This window comes from Herpailurus yagouaroundi, unplaced genomic scaffold (genome assembly GCF_014898765.1).
Source record: "Herpailurus yagouaroundi ecotype Mexico unplaced genomic scaffold, PumYag 222, whole genome shotgun sequence".
NCBI classification, from domain to species: domain Eukaryota; kingdom Metazoa; phylum Chordata; class Mammalia; order Carnivora; family Felidae; genus Herpailurus; species Herpailurus yagouaroundi.
This window is the reverse complement of record NW_024412453.1, coordinates 17,564,825-17,591,044: the sequence shown is the minus strand read 5'-3', so window position 1 is coordinate 17,591,044 and position 26,220 is coordinate 17,564,825. Positions and strand designations below refer to the sequence as shown.

General features: G+C 60.8%; 1 protein-coding gene across 2 annotated transcripts; it reads left to right on the top strand.

Moving 5' to 3' along the window:
- Positions 1 to 190: 190 nt before the first annotated feature.
- KCTD5 (potassium channel tetramerization domain containing 5) lies at positions 191 to 25,124 on the top strand. 2 transcript variants are annotated; one of them, XM_040459351.1, is made up of 7 exons: positions 191 to 474; positions 10,350 to 10,458; positions 12,176 to 12,267; positions 14,177 to 14,272; positions 17,141 to 17,266; positions 19,780 to 19,838; positions 23,392 to 25,124. In XM_040459351.1, the coding sequence occupies exons 1-6, from the start codon at positions 223 to 225 to the stop codon at positions 19,822 to 19,824; spliced, it is 720 nt and encodes a 239-aa protein (XP_040315285.1). In that variant the 5' UTR covers positions 191 to 222; the 3' UTR covers positions 19,825 to 19,838; positions 23,392 to 25,124. The 2 variants fall into 2 exon arrangements, with proteins under 2 accessions (XP_040315285.1, XP_040315286.1); XM_040459352.1 differs by lacking the exon at positions 19,780 to 19,838 and having other exon boundaries at positions 192 to 474.
- Positions 25,125 to 26,220: the final 1,096 nt, after the last annotated feature.

Here is a 26,220-nt window from a genome sequence, read left to right as displayed (position 1 = left end):
CGCGCGGGGCGGAGGCCGGCGAGCCCCTCGAGCCCGAGGCCCAGCTCCGGCCGGAAGGGGGCTCGGCCGGCCGCTTTTCCGGACCGGAACTTCCGCCCGCCGCGTGACACAAGGGCGGGCGCTTTACGAGGGCGGACCCATGGGCGGGACAGAGTTCGGAGGACGGTATTAAAGACTGGACGCTTCCGGTAGACGGCAGCTGTGGCGGGGCTTGCTGGGATCATGGCGGAGAATCACTGCGAGCTGCTGCCGCCGGCCCCGGGCGGCCTCGGGGCGGGGCTGGGGGCTGGCCTGTGCCGCCGCTGCAGCGCGGGGCTCGGCGCCCTGGCCCAGCGCCCCGGCAGCGTGTCCAAGTGGGTCCGGCTCAACGTCGGCGGCACCTACTTCCTCACCACCCGGCAGACGCTGTGCCGGGACCCGAAGTCCTTCCTGTACCGTTTGTGCCAGGCCGACCCCGACCTGGACTCGGACAAGGTGAGGGCCGCGCGGGCCAGCCCTGGCAGCGGCCCGCCGCACACCCCCTGCCCGCGCTGAGGAGACGCGCCTCGGGTTTCCAGCCCCGCGCGCCCCTTGTCACCCGCCCGGCCCGAGGGCACCCGACCCCCCCCCCCCCCCCGCCCTGGGCCGGGGGAGGAGAGGACGGCGCCCTGTCGCCCACCGCCCTCCGGGTTTCCCAGCCGGCCCACCTCGGGCGCCTCTCTCTCGCCTTCTCTTCGGCGGAGGTTTCCCAGACCCCGGACCGTGCCGTGGACCTACTTTCTTTCCCCCTCTGGGTTCTTTTGCCCCTGGTGTGTGAACTTCTCTTCTGTGTCTTCGTGTACTAACTGGCTCTGGAATCGAAGGACCCTGGCGTCTTCTAATCTTTTCTCATTCCAGACGCTTGACTTAACGTTGGCGTGGGGGGGCGGGGGTGGGGGTGTTGACACGGGTGACCTGCCTTTCCCGGTGACTTGCATTTAGAGAGTTGGCGCTCCCTCGTTTACGGCCACAACGTGCACCCACTCAACACTGAGAAGGTGCCGCCCGTCGAATAATTTTTCACAGAAAATGTTGCTCGTGGTAAGGGGTGGCGAGGAGGGACTAGGTAGGAATTTTTTTGTTTTCCCGTCCGCTTTTCCCCTGCTCTTCCGAAAGGATAGGAGCTTCTAGGTTTGCAGCGTGCCTTTCGTCTCCGCAAGCGTTCGTACTCCTTCCTGTGCAGACGACACAGAAGCTATACTATCACCTCTGAAAGTCTTGTGTGGCCGAGGAAGAGCTTCTCAGGAGCTGTCTGGATTGAAACTCCGAAAAGGCCCTGTTGTAAGAATAATTGTTACCTGCGTTTATCCCAGGCAGCTCACATCCTTCTAACTTTGCTGGGTCTTTTCAGTTGAGCCTGCATAATTGCACTTGGCTTTGTGCCTCGCCAGCTCAACGTTTGCCAGGCCCAAGTCTTCCCAGAAGGACTCAGATCCCTTTTCAGGTTCAAGAAGGCTGCCAGAGACCATCCTTGGTGTGGCATGACCTTACCATCAGGAAACAAGAGCTCCTGAGTTACCACCACACCACTTGTCGTTGGTAGAAATCGGGGTTGGAGTTGCTGGCAGTCTAGTCTCCCTTGTCACCACCCCCAGCGGTTTCCATTGCTTATTTGACCGAGCTCTCCACTCTCAGAGAATTGACCTCCCAGAAAATGACAGTCATCTCCAGGGTAGAAATAGCCTTTTGTTTGCTGTGATTTTCCTTTTATAGCGTGGGTGTATGTCTTACTGTGTTGTTTTTTTTGTTTGTTTTTTTTTTTAAAAACAGTGGGTCACAGTGGCCATTCACTTGCATTTCTACTCGAGAGTTCCTGTTTTGTGTATTGAATCAGATTTGAAATTGCTCTTGTCCCCTGGGTTTTTTTCTTTTTCTTTTCTTTCTTTTCTTTTCGGAGGCAAAGTCTCTCTATTCACTAATACAATTAAGACCCAATTAACGATAGCTTGCACGGTTAAGCCAACCCATCCCTTTATTTTGCTGTCTCAAGACTGCTTAAAAAATTATGCATGACTCTAATAATCGTCCTTTGGGGGAGGTAATTAATGTAGCAGCGTATATCCATGTTGCTTTCTGTCATCATCATCCACTTAACCACATCTCACTTCCAAATTGTAACACCGAAATTTAGAACATGAAGCGGCAGATTCAGATTTTGTCTCACAGAGGAGTTGTTAGTAAATAAGGGTTAGTTTTTGTCACGGATGATGGGAATTTGCCAGAAGGAGTAGTGTCAATTCACACCGGTCACGGTGGTAGAGTACCTTTACTTCAAAGAGAAGAAAATGTGTAAGATACTGGGTCCTCTCAGTTTTTCCCCTCTTGGTTCCGATGAAAGAATGCCTCCCCTATTTGCTCCCGGATGCTTAGACTCTGAGCGAGGATACAGAGGATGAGGGCGGAGGGGAAGGGTGTTTGGAGAAGTGGGATGCCAGTGATTCCATGATGAACGAGGAACAGGATGTTGATGCACGTGTCAAAGCCTCGAAGCCCTCAGCCAGTAGTTAAAACGAATGAAAACATACCTGGCAGATATCCCTAGGACTGGACGTCAGCACAGACCTGGTGGAAGATTCCAGCTGGGCGTCTGACTAGTGTTGATCGAGCTCCTGGGCTCCAGCAAGCTGGTGTGTGGCTAGGGGTTGGGTGGGGAGACTTGAAGGGCAGTTGTTCCAAGAAATGGGAGACCAGGAACCTTTCAGGAACCCATGGGTTTGGAGTTCACTGGGAGAGTGCCTGGAGGTTGGAAGCCGTGTGGGAGATGTGGACCAAGGGTGGACAGACAGGTTGTCTTCTGAAGATGTGGACAGACAGGTTGTTGGGGAGAGTGGGGGGCGGGGCTGCGACCGGTCCCCCTCCCCCCGAATCCATGTTCCCTGTCTCAGGACTGAGCCTGGGACCACCGCCCACCCTTTCGGAACTCCAGACCCTTACCCTCTTGTCTCATGTTCTGACTCTGGGCCCACTGCTGCCGTGCCGTTTTCTTTACGGACAGCCCAAGCACGAATTCTCACTTCCTCCTGGGGTTTCCTCCGGCGGGGCTGTGTCTGGGGTGTTCATTTCAGTATGTGCTCTGCTGTCCTGGGCCATCTTTCTCCCAGGCTCCTGTAAGGGGCAGGGCAGGCGTGATTCTTCTTCCCGGAAGTGCTTTGTAAATACTTGACGTGTGATTCATTTGGGTTAAGTCTCTTTGTATTCCGTGGTACCTGGCCTATTAGACATTCTTGAAAACAGGTTAGAGTTTGTTTAGAGCTGAATCAGCCCCTGTTTCAGTGTGGAGATGCTTTAGGAGTTAAAAGGGAAACAGGAAATACTGCTACTTGGTGGTTTGAAACCACTCAGATTAAGTAGGATTTGAGGTGGGTTCAGTGTCTGCTGCCGAGCCAGGCCCGCCCGGAGAAAACATGAGCTTTTGTCCTTCGACGGGGCCATTGTCCTGGCTCCGGGGTTGCAGATGCTGTGGCGTCAGATGGGTTTTGGAGGGGTGGGGCTTGTCACAGTGCTTCCGACGACATGTCACTCGCAGTTCTTTGCCTGTGCTCACTCCGGGTAGACTCGGTGTTGGCAAGAGTTTCAGACAGAGTTTCGGTTGGAAATATAGTGGAAGGGATTTTACAGACAGGGTGAAGTGACGGGGGTGTGGGTGGAGGTACGAACTCTTAAGTCGCTTGGCAAGAGCAGTGGGGATTCCTCAGAGTGGAAAGAGCAGATTATGTTCCGTGTAACCAACTCCGAGGCGAAAGGCTAACTCCCCAAATTTTTAAGACCGTCCCGGGCACTGGTGACAGCTGTGTCGTCCTGAGGCCCTGAGTGGGTGTCCTGAGACTTGGGTACGTTGCATTTCACGCTTTGGTTGAGGATGTGGCTCTGAGCGTGTTCTTAGCCCCGACCGCGTGCCGTGGCTGGTCTGGGACCCGAGCGAGAGGGGCCCCCCTTGAGCTGGGAGCAGCCTCTCCCCTCCCCCAGGGGAGGTGCTTGCTGGTGGTGCCCACATTTCCTCTTCACAGGGCACCTGATCGGATGGCCCTCGGACCTGGACCAGCCCGTGAGCCCAGGCCGGAGAGCCCTGAGAAAGGACTTGCCTTGCCAGCACCTGAGGTTGTCCCCGCTGTCAGCCTACGAAGGGCAGCCCAGGAGGAAACGCTTGGCCCTCCGGAGCGCTTCCTCTTTCTGCACATGCAGCCTGTCGTTGCTCCTGCCTAGCAGGACGGTGACGAGTTTGCTTTAAAGCAGTGGTTAAAAAACTACCCTCCATCAGGTGTCTTGCCTGATTTTGCAAATCGAGTTTTATGGGAACGCCGAGGTGCCCGTTTGCGCGTCGTCTGTGGCTGCTCTCGGCTGTGAGTGGGCGCTCGCCGCTCCCTTCCAGGACGCTCCGGGCCAACAGTGTTTAAAGTCCATTAAAGGAGCTGACTGCGCACTAGGGGACGTTTGTACATGGCCAGGGTGCTCCACCCATGCTGCAGAGCATCTCGGTATGGAGCTAGGGAGACGGAGCGTCTTCTCTGGTGGCAGAAGTAGACTGGGGACTCGGGCCTGACTTTGACTTTGGACACACCGTAACCCGCTGTGTGGCCTTGGGGTAAGCTGGTACACCTCTCTGAGCCTGAGTTGTGGAGGAGCCTTATGAGTTCAGGAGGAGGGTGTAGGTCACAGCACCTCCACCCAGCGCCTGTGCGGGCTCCTTGCAGTAGACGGAGAGCACCGGTGGCAGTCTTAACTGTTCGCCTGGTTTTCAGAAAGAACCCTTTTCCCTCCCCTTCAGAACTTGTTTTGTTACCGCTTGTTTCTTATGTATACTCTTGGAACCACCGCAAGCCTCGGCCGGCCTCCCAGGGCAGTGTGTGGGAGCCTGGCCCTCCTGCTGCCCCTGCTCCCCACCCCAGAGCTCCTGGCCGATCTTAGGACAGGCCCCAGAGGGCGGCTTCCCAGTTCCACCAGTGCCATGGGGGAGGAACACAGCTTCCTGGGCAGCTACTGAGTTTTCTTGCAAGAAATTTGAGGTCTTTGAGCCTGGAGAGCGCAGCTCCAGGGTTCAGGTACCATCCAACCCAATGAATGAAATGGGCTTGAGGCATCCAAGTGTGGGTGCGACACGAGTGTCTCTTCCCGTCGTCCACATTCCGGTGGGTTCTCGTTTCCTCAGCAGCTGGGCTTCCAGGATCTTTGCAAGTCAGGGTTGGGTGGCAGCAGTCCTGGAGCGGATGAGCTGGACCAGCTCCAGCGCATAGGCGGAGGTAGGAGTTGTGAAACAGGCAAGGGAGAGGCAGGCAGCACGGTGCACCAGGTGGTCGTCGCTTGAGGCAGCGGAGGGGCCACGGGCCTGCCCTTCGGTCCCAGCAGGAACGAAGGGCATCCTCTGACCCGGGTCTGCCAGCAGGGCCGAGTGTAGGCAGAGGGCAGAGGCCACCTTGGAGGCAGCAGGGCGGTGGCTGTCGGAGCAGCGGGCTCGGTGTGAGCCTCTGGCAAGGCGCCCTGGCTGCAGTGTGCTGCCTGCGGGCCCGGCGTAGCCGACACCCAGGGGCCTGGGGACCAGCCTGGAGGCGGCCACGCCTCCGAGTCAGTGGAGGGGGCACTGTGGTCGGGGACCCTGGGTCCTTCCTGTGTGGTGCTTCTGCCACAGGGAGTCATGGTGCCCGCCTGTTCCCGTCGCTCGTTGATTTTCTCATGCCAGCAGATTTATAGTGAACACACGCATGCCCACCACCAAAGTAAGTAACATGGCACCTGTGGAGGGTTTGCGTGCAGGTGTTCTGCAACTGGCATGTCTCTAGGGAGGGGTGCACCTGACAGCAGTGTTGTAGCAGCTGGGACCTGGACGGTTGGCCCACGGGCTGGCAGGTCCGGTCACGGGATCTTGCCCAGGACGGTCCCCTTGCCCCAGCGTGACCGGCACCCGCCTCTGCGTGCACGGTGGATGCAGCGTCTGCTCCCAGGGGGTCCCGGCCCTGCCGACCTGAACCGGTCACGGTGAAGCATCCCCATGTACTCTGGGGTCTGGCGGGACCCACGTGGGTGGGCCCTTCACACGAACGCTCGGGTTTGCTGCTTGGCGAGCTCTTGTGAGTCGTGTATGTCATCCTAAATTCCAAGTTGAATTGACATGTGGCCATCTGGGACATCCTGGGGGGAGGGCCCTGCGAGTCGAGTGCAGTTTGAGGTCTGAGGACGTTGGTGGCCATGGGCAGTGCTGAGGGTCGGAATGACCCAGGACCCTGACACTCATGCCCTGTCTCTGTCCAGAGTTCTGCGTTTCCTGTGTTCTCCTGACGTGCGCAAGGGTGTGTCAGCTCTCAGGGTACACAGGGCATCTCGGGGCTCGTGCAGGGAGCGCTAAATCAGAACCAGCTGGCACTCCTGGGCATGGGGCGGGGGTGGGGGTGGTTGTGAATTCCAGTGCCTCACACATGTGTCTGGTGCCTCCATTTCATCGTTCGTAATCGGGGACGTCTAAGGCCTCTTTGGGATCAAGACTTTGACAAACTATAGAAAACAAAACAGAAGAGGGCAGGGGTTGAAGGTTTTACGTACGAGTTTGAAATAGTCACTTAAAATGGATAACTTAAGAGTAAAACCTAAGTATTTCTAATAAGGTTCATCGCAGAGGTTTGTGCTCAGAGGAAGGATTCTGTGCTTTTGCATTTAGATTTCAACTGGGAAATTTGACAGAATTGATCTTGGTTTAGCTCAGGATACCCCGCCCTCTTCAGGTCTTGGTGGTTGTGCATTCTCTCCTGCACCCAAGTGGTGGTGACGCTGTTTCCCAGGGTGTTGATGGAGGTTGTGAAGGTGACTGAAGGTGCTCCCCAAAGAGCACTCACATGTCAACAGAATCATTCTCCATTTATTGTCGTTGATTTTTTTTTTTTTTTTTTTTTTTTTAGCGTTATGTTTGAGAGAGACAGAGTGCGAGGGGGCAGGGGCAGAGAGAGAGAGAGAGAGGGAGACACAGAATGGGAAGCAGGCTCCAGGCTCCGAGCTGTCAGCACAGAGCCCGACACGGGGCTGGAACTCACCAACCACGAGATCGTGACCGGAGCCAAAGTTGGACGCTCAACCTTCTGAGCCACCCAGGCGCTCCAAATCATTCTCCATTTAGAATCTTGTGTGAGAGCCTGACACCCCTGGCCCTCGCTCCTCATTGCCATTTTCAGGACCATGTGGTTGTGTCAATGTAGTGACCCCTGAGGGGTGAGCGGCCCCCACTTTGTCCACGGTGCTTTGCTGGGCAGCGCATTCGATCCTGCCCTGAGCCTGAGAGCCAGGTTTTGCTTCTGGGCGCAGAGTGGGCAGGGAGAACCTCAGGTTAGGGGGCTGTTTATTGGGTGGCCCGCTGTGTTTCCGGCCCCTTCGGAGCATTGATTCCTATCCAGCAATGTGAGCTAAGGGTGGCTGGTGGGCCCCGAAAGGAGTGGACGGGGTGGGCGGGGCTCCCGGGTGGTTTCAAAGCAGGATCGGCCTCCCTGCCTCCCTGCTGAGGGACTGCAGGTTGGGTGTCTCCTGGGAGAGCATGTGATGTGGGCTTGGCCCTACCTTTGGTCGCTCGCTGGCTCCTCTCCGGGAAATGACTATGAGCACGGGGCTCATGGCCAGGACCTGATGATCTCTGTGGCCCGGCAGCCTCTCCATGTGGGGCCAACGGTCTAGCAGCCTAAGCTCAGGGAGGCAGGGTTCCAGCTTCCCATGGAGACGCTGGGCTCAGCCTCGGAGGGGGGGCCCACTGGGAGTGGCACCCAGCCGACCTGCGCACCAGCGAGCCGCCTGCTCCGGGTGCGCGGCCTGAAAGCCTGAGGGGTGTTGGCGCTCAGTACCGTTCAGGAGCCAAGGCCAGCTTCCCCCGTTTTAAGCCTTTAAGGTACATGTATATTTTTAAAGCCAGCACTAAACAAGTAGGTCAGACACTAATTCACTGAGAAGTGGGGAAGGTCAACAGAGGGAAATGATTTGTCAAGAAGCAGTCTTAATTCTGGCTCTTTTATAAAAAACACAAACCTCACCACTCTACAAATGTAGCACACGCTCATTATATAAATGGAGGGCAGGACAGAAAGAGGAGACGGGGGACCCGCGAGTCTCGCCAGCAGCCGGCGTTGACGTCTTGCTCTAGTTCCCTGCTGCCTGTCGTAAGTGTGACCAGACCCGGGTCCTGCCCGCACCCGCGCCGCTCCCGCACTTGGCGTTGTGGGTGTCGCCAAGATGCTTCTCCCTGGGCTTTTGCTTAAGCAGCCTGAGACTTCTCTTCTGAATTGGGGTGTTTTGTTTTGTTCTCTCTTTCCGTGTTCTGTACTTTCCTTTATTTCTGCCACAGGATAGAGGCCCCAGGGCCGCATTCCCAGCACAAGCACATGAGGTGCTGAGGCCCCTCGCCCCTGTGTCAGCGTGCCGGCCGCAGTGTCCAGGGTCTGTCCACCTGCCCACGGCCCAACCACACTCACCAGCTCTGGAGCGTGCTGCTCACGCTCGGCTGCTCAGACGCGGGGTTTTTACAGAGGAGGTCCTGCCTGTGAGCGTGAGAGTCAGTCTGATCATCTGGGCAGTAGCCCAAGATCAAGGCCCCGGGGATTTTTGGGGTCTCGGTGTAGAGCCCCCCACACTTCCTGTGGAAATTGAAACCTCCCAATGAGCCCAGGTAAGGACCCCACGTCCTGTCGCTGCTGCCCGCCCTACTGCCCTCGGAGTCCCTCCGACGGAGTTGAACCCCCAGGAAGAAACTGGTCCGGAGAGCCCTGGTGGGACTCCGTGGGGGAAAGTGCTTAAGTGCCACTCTTCAGCGGCGGGGCCGGACAGGCTGGCCTCTCACTGGTGGGGGTGGCACGTCCAGGCGTCAGGTTACCCGGGGTCCAGCCTGCCACACAAGGTCACTTGTTCTTTAGCGTGTTGGGGTCCCGTCAGTGAACCCGCTATTCTGGGTCCAGGCGGGCTCCCCCCGAGGCAGGCTCGGGAGGAGGGCTCTGTGCTTGCCTCTGGGCCGGGCGTGCGGGAGTCCGTGTGGAGGCAGCCGAGGGGCCAGCCTGCCCACCCTTCCTGTGGGGGAAGCACAGTGTGATGCCAGTCCTCGAGCCCACAGTCTGGCCCCACTGAGGCCTGGGCCCCGTGTGATAGGGAGGCTCCCTGGGGTGCCCTGTCCCCAGCCAACCACCTGCCAGCTGTCTGTCGAGGTAGCAGCAAGCCGATGAATCATTCCTGAGCTTGGTGATGTGCACCCGTCACGTGCTGGACTCTTTTCCACCTGAAGGTGGGGGTGGGGACGAGTCCCCCTCGATTTCGTGTTGTGGCAGCACTGTCTCTTTCTTTCTAGACCTTGGGTCCTTGGGCCTTGCGTGGAGAAGAGTAGGGGTCCAGAGAGACAGGAGGCAGGGGTCCTGGGACAGTGTCTGACAGGTGCTTCTTAGATGGGGGTGGGGGCGTGGGGGTGGAGCACGAGGATGGACCCGGGAGGTCTGCGTGCAAGCGGTGACCCGTCCTGGCCGGAGTTTGGGCGGAGGGCCCGGGTCCTGCCGCTGAGCTGCAAGGCTCCGGGCCGCAGCGTCCCCACACCCGGGGTGCCGTCACTCCCCCGCAGACGGCTGTGGCTCGCTTTCACAGGCAGTACCCCCCACGCCTCTTATTCTGAGTGGGCCTCTGTGGGCTCTACTCCATGGAGGTGTCCTTCGGAACTTCCCCCGCCCCCGTGCCAGGTCGGCGTGTCTGCGGACCTGTCCGGGCTGTGGTTGAAGCTTGCCGGCAGCTGGGCAGAGGGCCCTAACCCTCACGAGGGGCCCCGGGCATCCCCCGGGAGGAGCCAGGGCCCACCTAGAGGAGGGAAGCACCTTCTGACGGTCTGTTGTGAAGGCCTCACAGACTCCGCAACTGCCGCACGGGGCGAGGCTCCTTTGTCAGTGATCCCTGGGAGGCTCTGGGACCACCTTGCAGCGGAAGCCAGGCTTGTGCGCGCAGTCACTCTTCCGCCTACCTCTGACCCCCTCCCCGAGGTGAGGAGGCCGTGGGCACTCGCCCCGGAGGAGAGTGTTGGGACAGCTTTAAGACGGGAAGAGGCAGAGCAGCTCCTCCGCTGTGTGTGTGGCGCTGCGGTTGCCTTGCCGCCTGAATACGGCGAGGTGATTCTGCTACCAACAGAGCTTCACTTGGCCCAGACCTGGAGTGGAGACAGACCGGGGTGCGAGGCTGCAGGTGGCCAGAGGTGCACGGAGCCTCAACACGGTGTGCTTGTGGCTTAAGGGGCGCGCGCAGACCCCACGCCCCTGCAACCCTGGGCGTGCCTCCTGGCCTGGGGTCATTTGTGGGGACGCTTGCTTTCTTGTGCGGGACTCAAGATGCTTTGTTCTTTGCAGGATGAAACCGGTGCCTATTTAATCGACAGAGACCCCACCTACTTTGGGCCCGTGCTAAACTACCTGAGGCACGGCAAGCTGGTCATTAACAAAGACCTCGCAGAGGAGGGTGAGTTGGGGACAGGGGCCTGGTGGGCAGGAGGACCTTAGGAAGACCTAAGACACAGACCCCTCTGAGCCTGAGCTGCCCTGTGAGGCACAGGCCCCGTGTGCTGGGCCCCGAGCACCCCCATCCCCGCAGAAATCCCGGGTGCCTGCGTCCCCTCGCTGGCTCCTGGCGGCCTCACAGATGTGCCCCGTGGGGCAGCAGGCGTGTGTCTCCGAGAGATGGGGCCGGCTCGCTGCCTCTCCCCCTGTCTTCCTCCGGAAGCGGAGACTTCGTGGCCTGCTGCAGTTGAGGGGCCGGGTCGCCCCCCCCCACCGCGGGCGGCTCCAGGGGCCTGGTTAGCGATGTGGCTGGGGCTGGGGCTCCTCCCCCCGGACGCCACTAGTTCTCACCGCTGCTTTGGCTCCGGCGGTCACAGACACGCCCGCCGTGGGAGCCCTGGGGACTCCTCGGTCTGGGTGCGCTCTCCTTCCAGGGCAGCACTGCGCCCTCGGCTCCGACTCCTGTCTGTGCTCGACGTTCCGTGCGGTCGCAGCAAGTAGAGTTGCCGGGAGCGGCCGTTCGCGCGGATAAAAATGTCACGAGGGCCCCGCGAGGTCCAGGGCGCTCTGGCTCCGGCTGTGACCGAGGTCCCGTGACGAGCGCCCACACCGGACTGGGCTGCTGCTTCCACCCTCGCCGCTTCCGGGTCATTTCTTTTCCGGGCCTCCAGACCCGGGTCGGCGTCTTCTCTTGAAGTGACCCTCGTGGACGTGCACTTGTGTCGGTGGCAGTGCCTTCCCTTTGTGCTCTGCTCGTGGAGCTCTACAATTGCAGACAAAACTTCCCTGCACGGGCTGTTTCTGAGGGGGCTGCAGACAAGCGGCTGCCGCCCGTCTGCTCCTGCGAGCACAGCACACGTAGGGTCCCTGTGCGGGAAGGGGCCGCCTGCCCTTCAGGCCGTGAAGCCCCCCACCCCCCCCACCCCCCCCACTCCCACACACAGGCCTGAGGGGCCGGCCAACAGCCTCACGTTCTAGTTGCAGCCTCCCTGAGGGCAGCCCTGAGGAAAGATGCCGCCCACCCCCTCCTCCACCCTGTCCGTGTTGCCTAGAGACCTGGTTGGGCCTGAGCGGAGTCCACGGCTCTGAGCTCCTAGTGCTGCCAGTGCAGGGATACGTCGTACAGAGTGAGGTCTGGCCGGGACAGATCTTCTGGAATGCCCGTGAGCGATCTTGAAGCCGGGCCTTCTCGGTTTGTTCCTTAGAATTTTCCTGGAGCTTGAGGGATGCCTGGGTGGCTGGGAGCCGCCCTCTCAACCAGCCACAGTCTTCCAGTTTAATGGGGAAACTGAGGTACCAACTGACTCAGCCCTGTACGAAGCCACTCGGCCGGGCCCGGGCCACACATTCAGGGCAGTAGATGGCCCACGGGCTGTGGGGGCAAGAGAGAGTGCCACCCCGGTGTGCCCAGTGCAAGGCTTGGAATAGGTGCAGGTGTGACTGGTGCACCCAGCAGCCCACCCGGAGTGACGCGTGCTAGGAGTAGGGTCAGTAAGCGCACCCTCTGCCCTTGATCCTGGGGAGCCCCGCCGAGGGCAGCAGTGTCTGCAGGAAGCCCAAGGGACCGGGCTGAGGAGCTGCCAGTGGCCGGGCCAGGTGGGCTGTGGTTCCACGGCAGGACAGGGGTGAAACATTTATTCTTGGGTCTGGTGAAAACTAGGCATTTTTCTCCATTCCAGGAGTGTTAGAGGAAGCGGAATTTTACAACATCACCTCACTAATAAAACTTGTAAAGGACAAAATTAGAGAACGAGACAGCAAAACATCCCAGGTAAGACCAGTGGCTACTCTGCCCACAGCTTCCAAGGCCTGACACATAGGCACCGCTCGCACCCCTCCCTTCTTGCCGACCAGGGGCAGCCTCTGCGCGAGGCCCCAGGATCGGTGTTGTCCTGTCTCGGTGGTCTTTCTCCACGATCATCCTAGCACCTCATTGCTTGCTCTCTAGCTGCCTCCTCTGGTGCTGCTGGCTGGCACTGTGGCCTGCACTCTGGGCACATGTGTCCAGTCCTGCCCAGCCTACCCTCAGGGAGCCCCACTCCAGGGGGAGGGGATAGACTTTGCCACAGAGGGTGTGGAGTGGGTGTGTGGACATCTTAGGGCATTGTAGGCAGGGACGCAGCAAGTGCAAATGGCCTGTGGCAGGCGTGTGCTCAGCCCACTGAGAGGGCTAGTGTGGCCAGAGGGAAAGCAAGCGGGGAGTTGGCAGTGAGTTCAGGGGTAGACGGTGGAGGTGGGGTTCCTACAGGACAGTGTAGGTTCCACAAAGACTTGGCTTTTATGGGGAGAGAAGGGCTCAGTCAGCACTCCGTGTGCCCGCCTGGTGGTGCAGATCCCCTCGTGGGACCCATACGCACTTGGCCAGTCAGCAGTGCCGGAGCCGGTCCAGCCACTCTGCCGCCCATTAGGCCAGAGTTTGAAGCGGGCTGCGTCCGGCATCTTGCGCAGAGGGAGGCGTCAAAGGGTCTGAGGCATTAGTTTGCTGTCGTGTCAGCTCCGCGCTGGCTGGCAGAGTGAGCAGCTCCTGTGGGCCGGGCGGGGTGGGGGGGGGGGTTGGACCTGGAAGTGGGAGCGCCTGCAGAGCTGCCTCAGTTGTCTAGAGGCTCCGCCCACATGAAACCCTTCCGCTCCCCCTCCCCAAGCGGGCTTTCCCACCGGGCGATGCAGGCCCCTGGCTAGAGTGCTTGGCCCTCGTCAGACTCTTGTTGAAGACCTGGCCGCTCAGAGTGGCTGGTCCTAGGCCCACGGCGTCCCCAGTCCTTCCTCCTGTGGGAGCCTCTCGGGTGCCCTGACAGTCGGGAAGGATCCGAGGAGGGGGCAGGACACAGTCACAGGCTCCCTGGTCATCTCCGGCCACTGGCCACTGCCTTCCCCTCCATCCAGCTGTATGACACAGTCTGGCCCGGCGCCTGGCCGCCTCTGTGTCCCCCTCTGCGGGGGGTGGGGGGACGCGGTAGAGGAGCCTCTCCTCACAAGGCCCGGGGCCGTGTGACCGCTGTTGCCTCAACGTCCCTGTGCTCGCCTCCGGGTCACATCCCCCGCTGTGCTCCCTCTTTCTGTTGGGACCGCCGCCTCCTGCCCGAGGAGCGGGTCCGGAAGGACAGGCTGCTGGCGGGCGAGTCCCCGAGGTACTCTCCGCACCCGAGACCGAGCCTCGGCCACGGCTCAGTGCAGGTCGCGGGTGGGTGCGTCGGCTGGTGGGCCCGGTTTTCCGAAGCCGCTTCACCGAGGGAGGAGGGAGGGCTCAGGGCTGAGCGCCCCGAGCGTCTCACGGCTTTTTTTGGCAGCGGAGCCCGAGGCTGGTCCTGCGGGGCTCCCCGGGCCTCTCTGCCGGGCCTTCCCAGCCGCCTGCACTCACACACGGTGTCCTCCTATGTCCACGTCCCGCCAAGGGTGCTCTTGGGATTTCAGGAACGTGACTCACTGTACTTTGCAGTTTAGAAATAGAAATACTTGGGGAGGCGGATGAGGAAGTGGAAAACGGCAGCTGTCTGGCTCGGTTTTGCTCTGGCGGATGCGTTCGGGGTTGCTTTGCGCCCGACAGCCTGAGCCCGAGAGCTGGAGGACGCAAGCGGCAGTCTCGCCTGGGTCCCCTGCTGGGCCGTCCCCAGAATTGGCGCACGGGGCAGGGCTGCCGGAGGGCGCGCGGCCCGACTCGTCTGCGGCTCTGGTTCCCCCAGGTGCCGGTGAAGCACGTGTACCGCGTGCTCCAGTGTCAGGAAGAGGAGCTCACGCAGATGGTGTCCACGATGTCTGACGGCTGGAAGTTCGAGCAGGTGAGCCCCCCCCTACCGCGCCCCTGCCAGGCTGGGTTGCCGCCAGCCTGCCGTGGAACCTTTAATTACAAAGGCTCCACCCGGGTCCTCGGGCTGCTGACCCTGAGGGCCAGTCAGGAGGCGTCCGTGGCCTGTGGTTCGCCGTCCCCACGTGTCCTCCGACACCTCACGGGCTGCAGCCTGCGCCCTGTCCTGATTGGACTGGTGTCTGGGTGGGGGGGGGGGGGGGCTATTCCCGGAGCCCCACCCCCACCCCGACACAGAGACCTCCATCCCCGCTCCCCTCCTCCTTTGCGGGGGGCCGTTCTCTGTGTCTCCATCTGGCGTCTCCCTGCGTGTGTGGGATTGACAGCCACAGCCTCGGTGTATGTTGGCCTGGCCCCACCCTCTCGTCCCCTCGCATCCCCTCCCCTGAGGGCCGACCAGATGGTGGCTTGGGCCCCTGTGTGCTACGGCTGGCACAGATGCCCTTCCCGGTGGGGCTGCTTTGCAGCCCCCCTGAGGATGCGGGTGTTCCTTCCTTCTTGGTGCTCCGGCTTCCGTCCCGTGTAGCCGCAGCCCCAGCGCGGCCTCGGGGCATGTCCCGGGTGCCCTCACGTTCCTGTCCCTCGGGCAGGTCTGGGCTGAGGTTGGGACTTGTGACCCCGCCTGGCCCCCAGCCCCCCGTAGCAACTGCCCCGCTCACCAGGCTCCCCTCTGGCCTCTGGAAGATTCCTCCGTCAGTAGCTTCTGTCGGGCGGGGGTTCTGGCCACAGTGCGCAGTCCTGCCCAGAGAGATGGTGGGAAATGACAGCGTCACCCGGCCTCGCCTCTGATTAAGGCCACATCTTTCCTGTGGGTCTTTAGAAACAACGGATCATATTGTAGAGCGCCCTTAAATGTCACTAGGACAGGTGCGGCGTTTGCATCGCCCCTCCAACCTGGGGCCAGCTCTCCGGCCTGGCAGCGCAGCAGGGTGAGTGGTTGGTCCCTGCGGCCACCAGGGCTGCTCTCTGTCCCTGACGATGTTGGAACTAGGCCTGCCCTGCCCCATGCTGGGGGTCCAGGTGGCTTCTGACCTCGTTAAGCTCATGCCAGAGACCTTGCAGGGACAGGAGTCCCCGCTGGCCCTGGTGTCCTCCTTCACATGCAGCCTAGACGAGGGCTGGAGAGATGGGGCTGCAGTCGCTGGACCGGGTCACCCTCCCCTGGAGCCCAGCGCACAGCTCTCCTGCACGGGCTTCTGTCTTCCTCATCATGGCCAGTCTGAGGACTCTGTCCTTAGCCCCTCTGGGTGGGTCTCTACTGCATCACACAGGCCAGCTGCCTCTCTTCCCTTTGAATCTTTGAGAAGAAATTTTTTTAATGTTTTATTTATTTTTAAGAGAGAGACAGAGCGTGAGTGGGGGAAGGGCAGAGAGGGAGACACAGAATCCGAAGCAGGCTCCAGGCTCTGAGCTGCCAGCACAGAGCCTGACGTGGGGCTGGAACCCACAGACCGAGAGACCATGACCTGAGCTGAAGTCACACACTCAGCCGACTCAGCCACCCAGGCGCCCCTCTTCCCCTTGAACCTCAACCTGCTTTGCGCACTTTGTGCCTGGAGCGTGTCCTCCCCCCGGTTCTTGCCTACAGAACTCCAGAACCGGTCATGTTCGATGAGGAATGCTCTACTCAGAAGCGGAGCGGGAAACACTGGGGGAGAAGTAGGGCGAGAGCCCCGACCCCTGAGGGGTCCTGCCACCATGCCTGGGTCACCAGTGATCGGCCATGAGGCCAGAACAAGGATCTGAGGGACGTTCAGAAGAGGCTGGCGTGCCTCGTGAGAACGTGCAGACCGTTGTCAGGGGCCACACGCCTGCAGCTCAGTCTGCACCCAGGGCCGTGTACCCCCAAGGTTCGCGGGCGGTAGGACACCTCTCCCCACGCTAGTGAGCCTAGAACAGACTTCGGGGCGGCAGGGAGCCCGTGCAGCCTGCTCCGCCCTTGTCTGGCCACGAAGGCTGTATGCTTGCCGCGTGGCCTTGCCCGCTGCCCCCGCCGTGTCCTCGTCCCCCCACAGTGCTGCTCGTAGTGCCCCTGCCTTTGAAAACCTCACCATGGTGTCAGGCTTTCTTTGGACTCCTTTTGCGTTTAAAAGCGCATGAGCCCGTGGTGGCTCTGGGCTAAGCTGGGGCGGGCGGGTCGGCCAGTCGGGGGGCACCCGCACCAGCCGAGCCTGAGGTGTGTGGAGGCCACAGCGTGCCGGCGAGCGCCCCTGAGCTGACCCTTCCGCCTGCCTTCCCTCCCCACACTACTGTGCCCCCTCCTCGGTTAACGGCCCTGGTGGGAGGGGGCCCGGTGGCCGCAGCAGGAAGAGCAGGGCGCCTGGGAGCCCATCGCGTGTGCGTGATGAGCCACACACACGGCTCTGAGCCAGCCGCCGCTGCCCCCTCGTGACCTCCCAACACAGGCTCCCTCTCCTGGGGGCCCCGCCGGAAACCTGACGGAGCCGGATGTCCCAGCAGGGATGGGCACGCGTGGCGTGTTGTGGGACGGCGTGTGTGCATGCACGTGCTGTGTGGATGTTGTGGGACTGCGTGTTCCGTGAGTTCGTTAGAAACCTCTCGTCCGAGACCTGTCCCTTAACCTCCCGAGTGCCGGCTGTCTTCAGCATGGGTGTGGGTGCCAGGCCAGGGTCTCCCTGCCGGTGGGGGAGGGGTGGGCGCTGGGCCGGGGTTCCCCTGCTGGTGGGGGAAGGGGAGGGGTGGGCCCTGCGCCAGGGTCTCCTGCTGGTGAGGGAGGGGTGGGTGCTGGTCTGGAGTCTCCCTGCTGGCGGTGGGGGGGACGGGGAGGGGCAGGTGTGTGTGCAGTGCTCCAGCCCCATCACACTGCTCTCCTCTGTCCCAGCTGGTCAGCATCGGCTCTTCCTACAACTACGGGAGCGAGGACCAGGCTGAATTCCTGTGCGTGGTCTCCAAGGAACTGCACAACTCCCCGTACGGCACGACCAGTGAGCCCAGTGAGAAGGCCAAGGTGGGTGACTGCGGGCTGGCGGGCTCCGGACACAGCCGTGGACACCGCAGCTCCCTGCCCGCGGAGGGGCTCGTGGCCACGGAGGCTGCCCTTTGCAGAGCTGAGCTCGTCTCCTCAGGGCCTTGTCGTTTCTCATGGTTCGTATCGCGCTCCCGGCCACACAGGCTGCTGGGAGGCTTGTGCGCCTCGTGCTTGTCGTTTGCGGTCCCGTAGTTCTCGCCTCGTGTCAGAAGCAGAGTTCTGGAAGGAAGGACACGTAGGCCCTGTGGGTCACAGGTGGTGGAATGAGGGGTCTCTGAACACAGGCTCCCCCTTGGGGCGAGCCCCTGTGGACTCTGTGGCCCGTGCCGTCTGCCAACACATCTTCTAACGGGCAGAGTTGCTTCTGGAAGTCTGTCTTTTAAGTGATGCCGTTGTAGGTTGTTTTCCCGAGGACTTGGGACGTCCAGGCTGGAGGGTGCCCCCCTGTCCCCGCCTCAAGTGGCACCTGCCTTAACCGCATCCATCCTGGTCTCGGGGGCCGCGTTTGGCTGGCGAAAGCAGCAGGCTACCAGGAGTGTCGCCTTGCTCGGCCCCTTGTAAACTGTCACCGGCTCCCTGACAGTCACTGGCTCTTCTGCCTGCCAAAGAGGCCAATGCGGCCAGGGTATAAATGCCTGGGCGACTGTGCTGTGGGTTTGTTTGCATGGTAGCCTCATGGCCCGGAGCCGTGGCTGGCCTTGTCCAGAGGTGGCAGGTTCTAGTGGCCTCTGCTCTGGGCTCCTTCCTGGGGTCACTGACTCCAGATGCTTCCGTTCTTGGCAAAGGCCGGTACTGGCCAAGGCTGGCACCACCTGGCGGGACTCCTGGGCCTGCATCCAGCCTGGGGGGTGGGCGGCCACGGGTGGGGGCCGGGCTGGGGCGGCACCCCTGGTGAGCACAGGAAAGGGCCGCAGCCAGGATGACTTTAAACCGGGGACTCCCCGGGCTTCCTCAGATTCGTGGCCTGGGTGGCCTCTGGCCGGATCGCCACCAGCCCAGAACTGCCCCGTGACCCTTTCAGGGGCCTCCGTGGAGGTGTGGGCCCAGGAACAGACAGCAGAGTGTCCCCCAGCATGTTAGCTTTCCCAAAGTGGCCATCTCCGTGGGGCTCGAGGCAGCTTGGTCATCACAGCATGAAGTTCTGTGTCTTCATGACGGGGTGACTGTCTGGGACGCAGGGCGTCCAGAGTGGGGGCTCCTGTCCACGGCCCGGACTCAGCACGTAGCTCGTGTGCAGGATCCAGGGCAGCCTCTGGGTCAGGGAGCGTCCCCGCGGCACTGGGCCTGGGACGAGCCTCCCGTGGAGTCTGGGGTGGAAGGTGGCCCCAGCCTCATAAGGAGGCGGAGTTCTTGTGTAAGTTGTTCATTTTTAGAAGGTTTTATTTCTGAACTTGAAACGTTTTCGTGGCCGAGCTTCACCAGGGCAGCCGCCCGAGCTCATTTCCCTCGGGCGGGGCTTCAGCTGCAGAAAGCTGCGTCTGTGCTGTGAGGAAGCTCCAGGCGTGACCCCAAATCCCTTTGCTTTTGAAAACGTGGCCCTATTTTTCTCTCCAAAAATACCTCGCTCTGAAGTGTTGCAGCCACGGTGACTTCTAAACGGGGGCAGTGGCGGGAGCTCCCCAGGAGGCGGAACCATGGTTGGGGCCTCCAGAAAGTCGTGGAAAACCACTGGGGCCGGGCTGGGGGACAGCCTGGTGGCAGCGGTGCTGCACGTCCTGAGGATGGGAGTCAGGCGGGGGCTTAGTGAGGGCAGCAGTCCACACGAGGGTGGAGACCGCAGGTTCAGGGGCTTCCCGGACCCCTCTGCCAATCTGACATTTGCTGGAAGCACTTGCGGAACTCTCCGGCGGCAGGGATGCGTGGGGACGGGGGCGGTGGCTGAGGCCAGGAGGCCTGGTGGACACGGAGCTCCCTCGTGTAGTCTGTGGACTCAGGACCCGTGGTAGCATGTGGAGCACTGCCCGCCAGCGATGCCCCCCACCTCTGTGTCCAGAGGTTTTACTGGTCTCGGTGAACTGGACGAGGTCAACTGATGATTGATCAGTGACCGATCTCCCACTTGCCTGATCACAGTCTTCAGCCACCGGGCCCACTGACCCTTCCATTGTCACGTTCTTAGACCGTCATGTCTTCTCTGGAGCCAGCAGCATAGCCCAGACCTCGATTGGGCACGGTTCAGTTCTTCACTGAAAAGAGGGAAGGAAGACTCTGGAACTTGGGGAGTGCCAGGCCCAGGGAAAATGGCCATGTGTTTGTTTTTCTCCATGGCCCGTCTGGGCCTGTGGGTTCGGGGCCCAGGACCACCCCCGACGTGGGGCAGGTCCGTGTGTGCGTCACCACATGGCACCATGGGAGCTCCTGACCCCAAGTGCCGCCGCCCTGGGTGGACGCGGCCTCTCTGGGTGGGTTTCCCCCAGCTGCCCCCCGACCCCACCCTGCACTGACGGTGCCCTCTCTTCTTCTCCCTTGCCGCATGCTGCGTGCCGAGCCAGAGCGACGACGAGGAGACGGGTCCCGATGGGGATGACTCAGATTAAGTGTAAATGTCATGGTGAGCTCTGTCACCCTTGAAACTGACCACTCACCGTAGTTTCCTTGACCCCAACCCTTCCTCCGCTGCATTTTTCCCATACCTGTAGTTGACAGAGAACCTTCCACGCTTGACGCTGACTGTAGATCTCCAGTGGAGCCAGCCTGTCTGTTTCCTTTAAGACATCTGCATGGGTAGCCCTGGAACCTGGGCTGGGGTCTCCGAGAGCCCTGTGTGTCAGGCTTGACAGGACCTCCTCGCTGTGGGGGTCAGCGGACCAAGGACATGGGCCTGCCCCTCCTGGGGACTGGCAAGCACCCAGGCCCTGGCTCCCCGCTCCTGTCACTCTGCCGTGGTTTCAGGGCCACAGAGACAGGGCTGTGCCTTAGCGGGTGGACCTCAGTCCCCATGCCAAAGCCCACAGCGCCTCTCACCCTGAACTTAACACAAGGGATGCTGAGAGAGGGGAGTCTCTGAGGACTTTCTTTCCGTTTGTCCTATGATGAGGGGCTCCGCTAATGCTCCCTCGGCCCCCAGCTGCTCCCCACGTCCCTGTGTTTCCTGGCCTCTTCCCTTGCCCAGCTCTAGAACCCAGCTGTGTTGACCACCAGCAGGGGCCACCTGCTCTGTGCCCTCATCTTGAGCACAGGAAGTCACCTAGAGAGGGCAGGTTGCTGGTGGGCGAGCCAGGTGTCATCCAAGGAGCTCCCCTGCTCCCTCCAGGGCCCCCATTCTCGGGCCAAGCCATACAGGTCGGGGCTCCTCAGCCTCTGTCTGACCCGGGAAGAGCCCGGCAAAGGCGTGCAGCCAGCCGAGCACTAAAAGGTTGGCCGTCGGGCCGTGAGAACTCTGGACTGGGGATTGCAAACTCAGAGCGGCATTTCCATCTTTAGTTATTTTCTCGATGATCGTATAAGTATACAACATCCTCGGTGTTGCCTCTCGACCCTCCCGTCTTTAAATATTTGTTATTTGGTTCTTTAAGGAAAGTTTGCAAGCCCTGGTCTGGGCCAGCGACCTGCAGTGCAAGTCTGCTGTGTATCTTCAAACTCCCCAGTAGCCACGGTGGGAAAGTCCAAAGAAAGGCAAATTTGTGCTCATACTGTCAATTCAGTACGTCCAGAACCTCAGAAATCGTGGAGATACTTAATTTCCTCCTCGAAGTCTCTGAGACCACATGCGTAGTTTGTGTTAGTGGCCCCCTGTTCGGAGCTGCCGCGCCTGGGGCTCAGCAGCCACATGGGCCGTGGGCTCCTGGATCGGCCTGGCCGGATGCCGAGCTGTGCTATGAGCCTGGCCGGGCGCTGGGGGAGCATGGGGGAGCCTGCCTGCCGGCCAGGCGCTGGCTGCACCCACCTCCTCCGGGAGGTCAGTCTTCTCTCAGCCCCTGCCCCCCGCGGTTCATCTTGCTCCTCCCCGGGGAGCTGCTCTAGGGGCCTGGGCTTGGCCCGCTGAAGCAGCGTCAGCCTGCCTGGGCCCGTCCGCCGGGGACTTGAGGGACACAGCTGGTGTCCGTGGGAGGCGGCCCAGGTAAGAACCCATGCTGGGTGGCCTGGCCTGTGACTGTCACAGGTCCTGGGAGGGGTTTTCTATCCTTGTTAGGAGGCGGTAGTTGGGCCTCACTCTGGTGGGGCAGCCCCTCCTGTGTTGTCACCTTGCTCTGGGCCACGTTGCGGTCGCATAGGCTTCCTCCTTTCCGCTGTGATCTCAGATGCTCCTCTCCTCTGCTGGGCTCCCTCAAGGTGAGCGGCAGCTCTGTGTTTCATGGGCTCCCACCGACTCTGGCTTGCCCTGCATACAGCAAAGATGCTGGGGCTGGGGCTGGGGCTGGGGCTGGGACCAGCGTCTTGGGAACAGAAGGGACCTGCAAGGGCTGAGTGGGTGTGTACGATCATCCCGGTCACCTCCTTGGGCCGTGTCCCTCAGACAGGGTCCATCTGGGCTGAGGAGGGATGTTCAATCTGGGGTGCTGTTCCCCCATCAGAGCAGAAGGTGCACCGTACAGGAAGAAAAGCGGGGTCCCGGGTGGTGGGCACAGTGGGCCGGAGAGCACGAGAGCGTGCCTCCTGGGTGTTCGGAGCCCTCAGAGACGTGCTGGGCACGGGTCCAGGGACCAGTAGGGGCATGTAAGGCACCAGGGCACAGGCTGGAGTGACCCTCAAGAATTTGTGACTCCTGAGTGATTCCGGACAAGTGACAGAGAGTGACTGGTGCCCCCGTTCCTGTGGCCACACTGCTCTGGGCAGCCACCCTGGCCTGTGAGCAGGTGGTTGGGGGCTGGTGGGGCCTCCCTGGAGACTGCATGGCCAGAGCAGCCGTGTGGACCTGGTGCCAGCAGGCTGGCCCCTCCCGCGGCACAGTCCACCTTGTGCCTGGGTCCAGGGCTCAGAAACAAGGTGTCCTCAGAGCCATATCTCACTAAACTCCGGAATTCGAGCAGAAGATGCCTCCAGGAGGCCAGCTCTCACACTGCCGACAGTGTGGGCTATCGCCGGTGCCCACCTTGGCTGGGTTGGGCCAGGCCGGGACTCAGGACGTTTCTCGTGGTTATCTGGTGTTTAGCCATACCGTACATATTGATCGAAACCACAAGGTCTGTCAGCTCTGAAGCCCCCAGCTGGGGACACAGGGTAGTCCCTTCCCCAACCTGGTCTGCGTGGGGTTCGGCGCCGCAGGTGTTTGCCAGGACTCAGGCCTGTCCCCAGGTAGCTCCAGGCCTTGAGAAGCTCCCAGCCTGGTTTGGGGGTGGGAAGCACAGATGCCAGGGCTGAGGGAGGGTGGGGGCCTTGCTCTGTCCCTGAGATGCCGAGGAGGAGTGACAGACACAGGGACGGGCATCGTGGCCGAGGAGCTTTGGGCTCTGCGGGGCTGCAGCAAGGAGGGGTTGGCACCCTTGAGGTGTCCGGTCCAGTCACAGGGAGGCCAGCACACCGTGAAGCAAAATGTCAGCCCTGCTGGGCAGCGTGCAGGGTGAACTGGTGGGTTTGGGGGTGATGGGGTAGTCCTGGGGGCTCAGGCTTCCGGGCTTTGTGATTAGTGCAGGGTTGAGGGGACACTGAGGGGACTTGGTTTGTGATGGGACACGGAAAAAGAAAGAGGAGCAGGCTGTTGGGGGACCGACGGTACCTGGTCATACACGGGTCTGCAGCCCAGGACTTAGCCAGGCTGGACACTCAGGACTTGGTGCCTGTCCCACAAGCCCTGGCACCCTCGGGGGGGAAGAGCAGGGGTGGCTCTCAGAGGACCTCTGGGCCCTTGATAAGGAGCCACTGGTGTGGGAGGTGGGGGCACATATGTCTGCCGTGGGCCAGGATGGAGAGCCGGAGGGCCCCTGGCAGAGGGCCAGAGGTGCGTGAGACGGCCCCCTCAGTGGGGTCTCCCGGCCCTTCTCTGCCCCTGACCTTCGTGCTGGCCTCTTTGGCCCCCTGGGGCCCCCCCGGGCGTGGACTGGGGCTCTTGGGCCCTGCTTATGGTGCAGGGCGCCTCTCTTTGGGGCCTCATGTCTCCCAGCTGGCCGCATGCCGAAGCCCTGTCCGGCACCTGAGTCCTTATTCTCTGTGTTTGGCGTTTTCAGATTTTGCAAGAACGGGGTTCGAGGATGTGAGAAGCATAGTGTTGACAGCTGAAGAAACATTTTATCTTTTCCCAAGATGCAACGATCTGCCATGTCGAGGAAGCTTGGCCGTGAGAAGAAACCTGCTTTTGACAATTTCTCTAGAGATCTGGGTGTGGATCCTTTTTTGCCTCTGAGGTGGGTGGTGAGAGACGGGACCAGCTGTCTAAGGCCTGGCATCCCCACTCGGAGGAGGCGTGCTGGCCAGGTGGGTGTCCCCACGGGGCCCCCGCTCGGTATCCCGCGTGCCACATGGGCCCGAGGCAGGATGCTTCCAGCCAGCCTAATCACCGAAGAGCATTTAAAGGACAGCGTTCTTGGTGCTACATAAACAGTCTATAATGGAGCCTGGGCCTTGCTGGTAGGAAGCGGCTGCAGCGCCATGGCCCGGGCTCTGGGTGCCCGCTGGCACCCGCGTGCGCACCAGGCCCTGGTCCTCGGGTCGGGGAGTCTGCTCTGCCTCCCAGGCGGGAGCGGTTGGCAGTGTCTCGCAGCCCCAGCGGCTCCTGGGAGAGGCGGCCTCCGCGTGTTCACTACTTTCCGGGCCTCGGCCGTGGGCCCGGGCCTCCTTCAGAGCCAGGCTCCCCCGGCCTGACCCTGCCTGGAACAGTCGAGGCTTCTCCATTTGTATTTTCCAGGCAAGAGAACTTTGCACCCCTTCTTCCCCAGCGTGGATGGACAACCTAGCGTTTTTACTTTTTAGAAATGCCTGAAAGTGTTGCTGCGTTTTGGACCGATCTGTTAAGTCACTCAAAGGGAGGCAGAAGTCCGTCTCGCGCGGCCCACCCTCAGGCTTGTGGGGAGCCGTTGCCCGTCAGTGCCTTTGTCTCGCCTGGGATGGAGGCCGGGGCGGGAGGCCTGTCCACCTGGCTTCCGGAGCGGAAACTCCGGGTCACGCCGAAAATTGGATGTTTACAGTGCATCACAAATCTCTCTTGCCGGCTCTCTCACTTTCTTTGTCTAACTATGCAGTTCTCTGGTGTTTCTGGGGTGTTTGAGACTTCACACGACCTGCACGGGCTCTGCCCACACGACCTGACATTGGAGCCACTAGAATCCCTATAGGAACCGCTGCTCGCCTGCTCTGAGAACAGGCCTTCCTTAGCTGGCCGTGGGGGCTGTCCACGTGCGGGGGGCCTGGCTCGGACGTGCAGCTCTCGCCTTCCTTGCTAGGATCGCTGTGCGCACTGACCGCTGCTGGGTGGGGCGGAGGCTCTGACATGCTTCGTTTCCAATGCTTCTGGAGGCTTCTCGCCTGTGCCCTCTTCTCCTTTGCCAATGACCTGATTAACCTACTTCTCCAGCACCCAGGACTTACCTCCTCCTTTTTGTAAGGTCTGTTGTATGTTGTTGACTGTTGGCTTCAACCGTTCATAGCAACCTTTCTATAGGGCACATTTAGGTCCTCGTGACCTGCCCTCCCGGTGAGCCCCAGGGAGGGGGGCAGCCCCTTAGTGGCCTACGGGTTGTACCTGTGGGGCCCTGCTGGCCACTTAGCGTCGTTTGATTTGTGACCTTGACATAATAGATAGGCTTGTTGTTTTTTAATTTAAAGATATTAAGACTTAATTCACTAAAATTTATTCTAAGGGGATATTTATACTTTTATACTTTTTTAGGTATCCGTATTTTATCAGCTTACAGCCTAAGTTTCCCCTGAAAATAGCGAATAAAGTTGTGTATTTATGAATGAGATTAACAACTGTTAGTGTCTTAAAATGTGTGGAAAAGCAGCTGCTGCAGAAACGCTGCCCTGGGCTTGTGGTGACCCGGACGCAGTCAGTGGCCAGGGCGGAGCCACCTGTGGATTGGCTGCCTGGCGAGGGCCTGGCGAGGGCCCGGCGAGGACCAAGGCACAGCAGAGCAGCACGTGCCCATCTCCCACCTCCACCAGGCCAGCCCCGGCCGCCTCCCCTACCTCTTGCTGGCATCATGCCCCCATCCCCCGGGGAGAGGAGATCATCTTCGAGTGGCATTTTTAAGGCACTGATGCCTCGCGGCGTTGAGTGTGTTCACCTGTCTCGTCTCTCACCCTGGCCAGAGGCACCAGCTGTGTGGAAATTTCTCCGCATCCAGGGGCACATCCCGCCAGCGTGCAGCCTCTCTGGCTCCCCCTGGTGGCCTCGGGCTGCCCTCCACACTTGGGGGAAATTCCCACCCCCTGTGCTGCAGCGCCGCCCCGCTGAGGTTGGGAGGGATGCCTTTGATCCCAAAATACTGGAGCATCTGGCTGCCCAAACCCCCAGCCGAGTCCGAGTGTCCATGCTGCTTCCAGGCATGCTGCTGGCCTGGGGCCAGGGGTCCCCGGGGTCCTGGGGTTTGTCTTGCCAGCCCAGGCTGGGGAATGGGACCTGCTTGCCCGGGTGGCGGGGGTGCTGAATTCTCAGGTGCTCAGTGCACAACTGGGAGCTCGTGGGGCAGGACTCCAGATTCTGCCTCTGTGAGTTTGCTTTCTGCACAGACTGAACTTGACATTTTCCAGCTCTGGGGATAACAGAGAACCTGAATGTGTCTTCAGGTCCCTCTGCCAAGGTCTTGCGTCGTCCCCATCAAAGCCTCGAGCTTGTCTCCTGTCCAGGCGAAGGACTGGAAACCGCCGATCATGAGGCTGAGGGCCCTGACGCGGTCCACTGGGCAGGCAGGCAGGAAGCTCTGCCTTGTGAGCCTGGTGCCGTAGGCACAGCACGCCCGCCGTCAGGGGTGTGGGGAGGGCAAGGGCACAGCTTTCTGGGCAGCCAGCCCTGTAGCTCCAGGAGGCCAGCGGGCCAGACAGAAGAGGGAGGTGGGTGC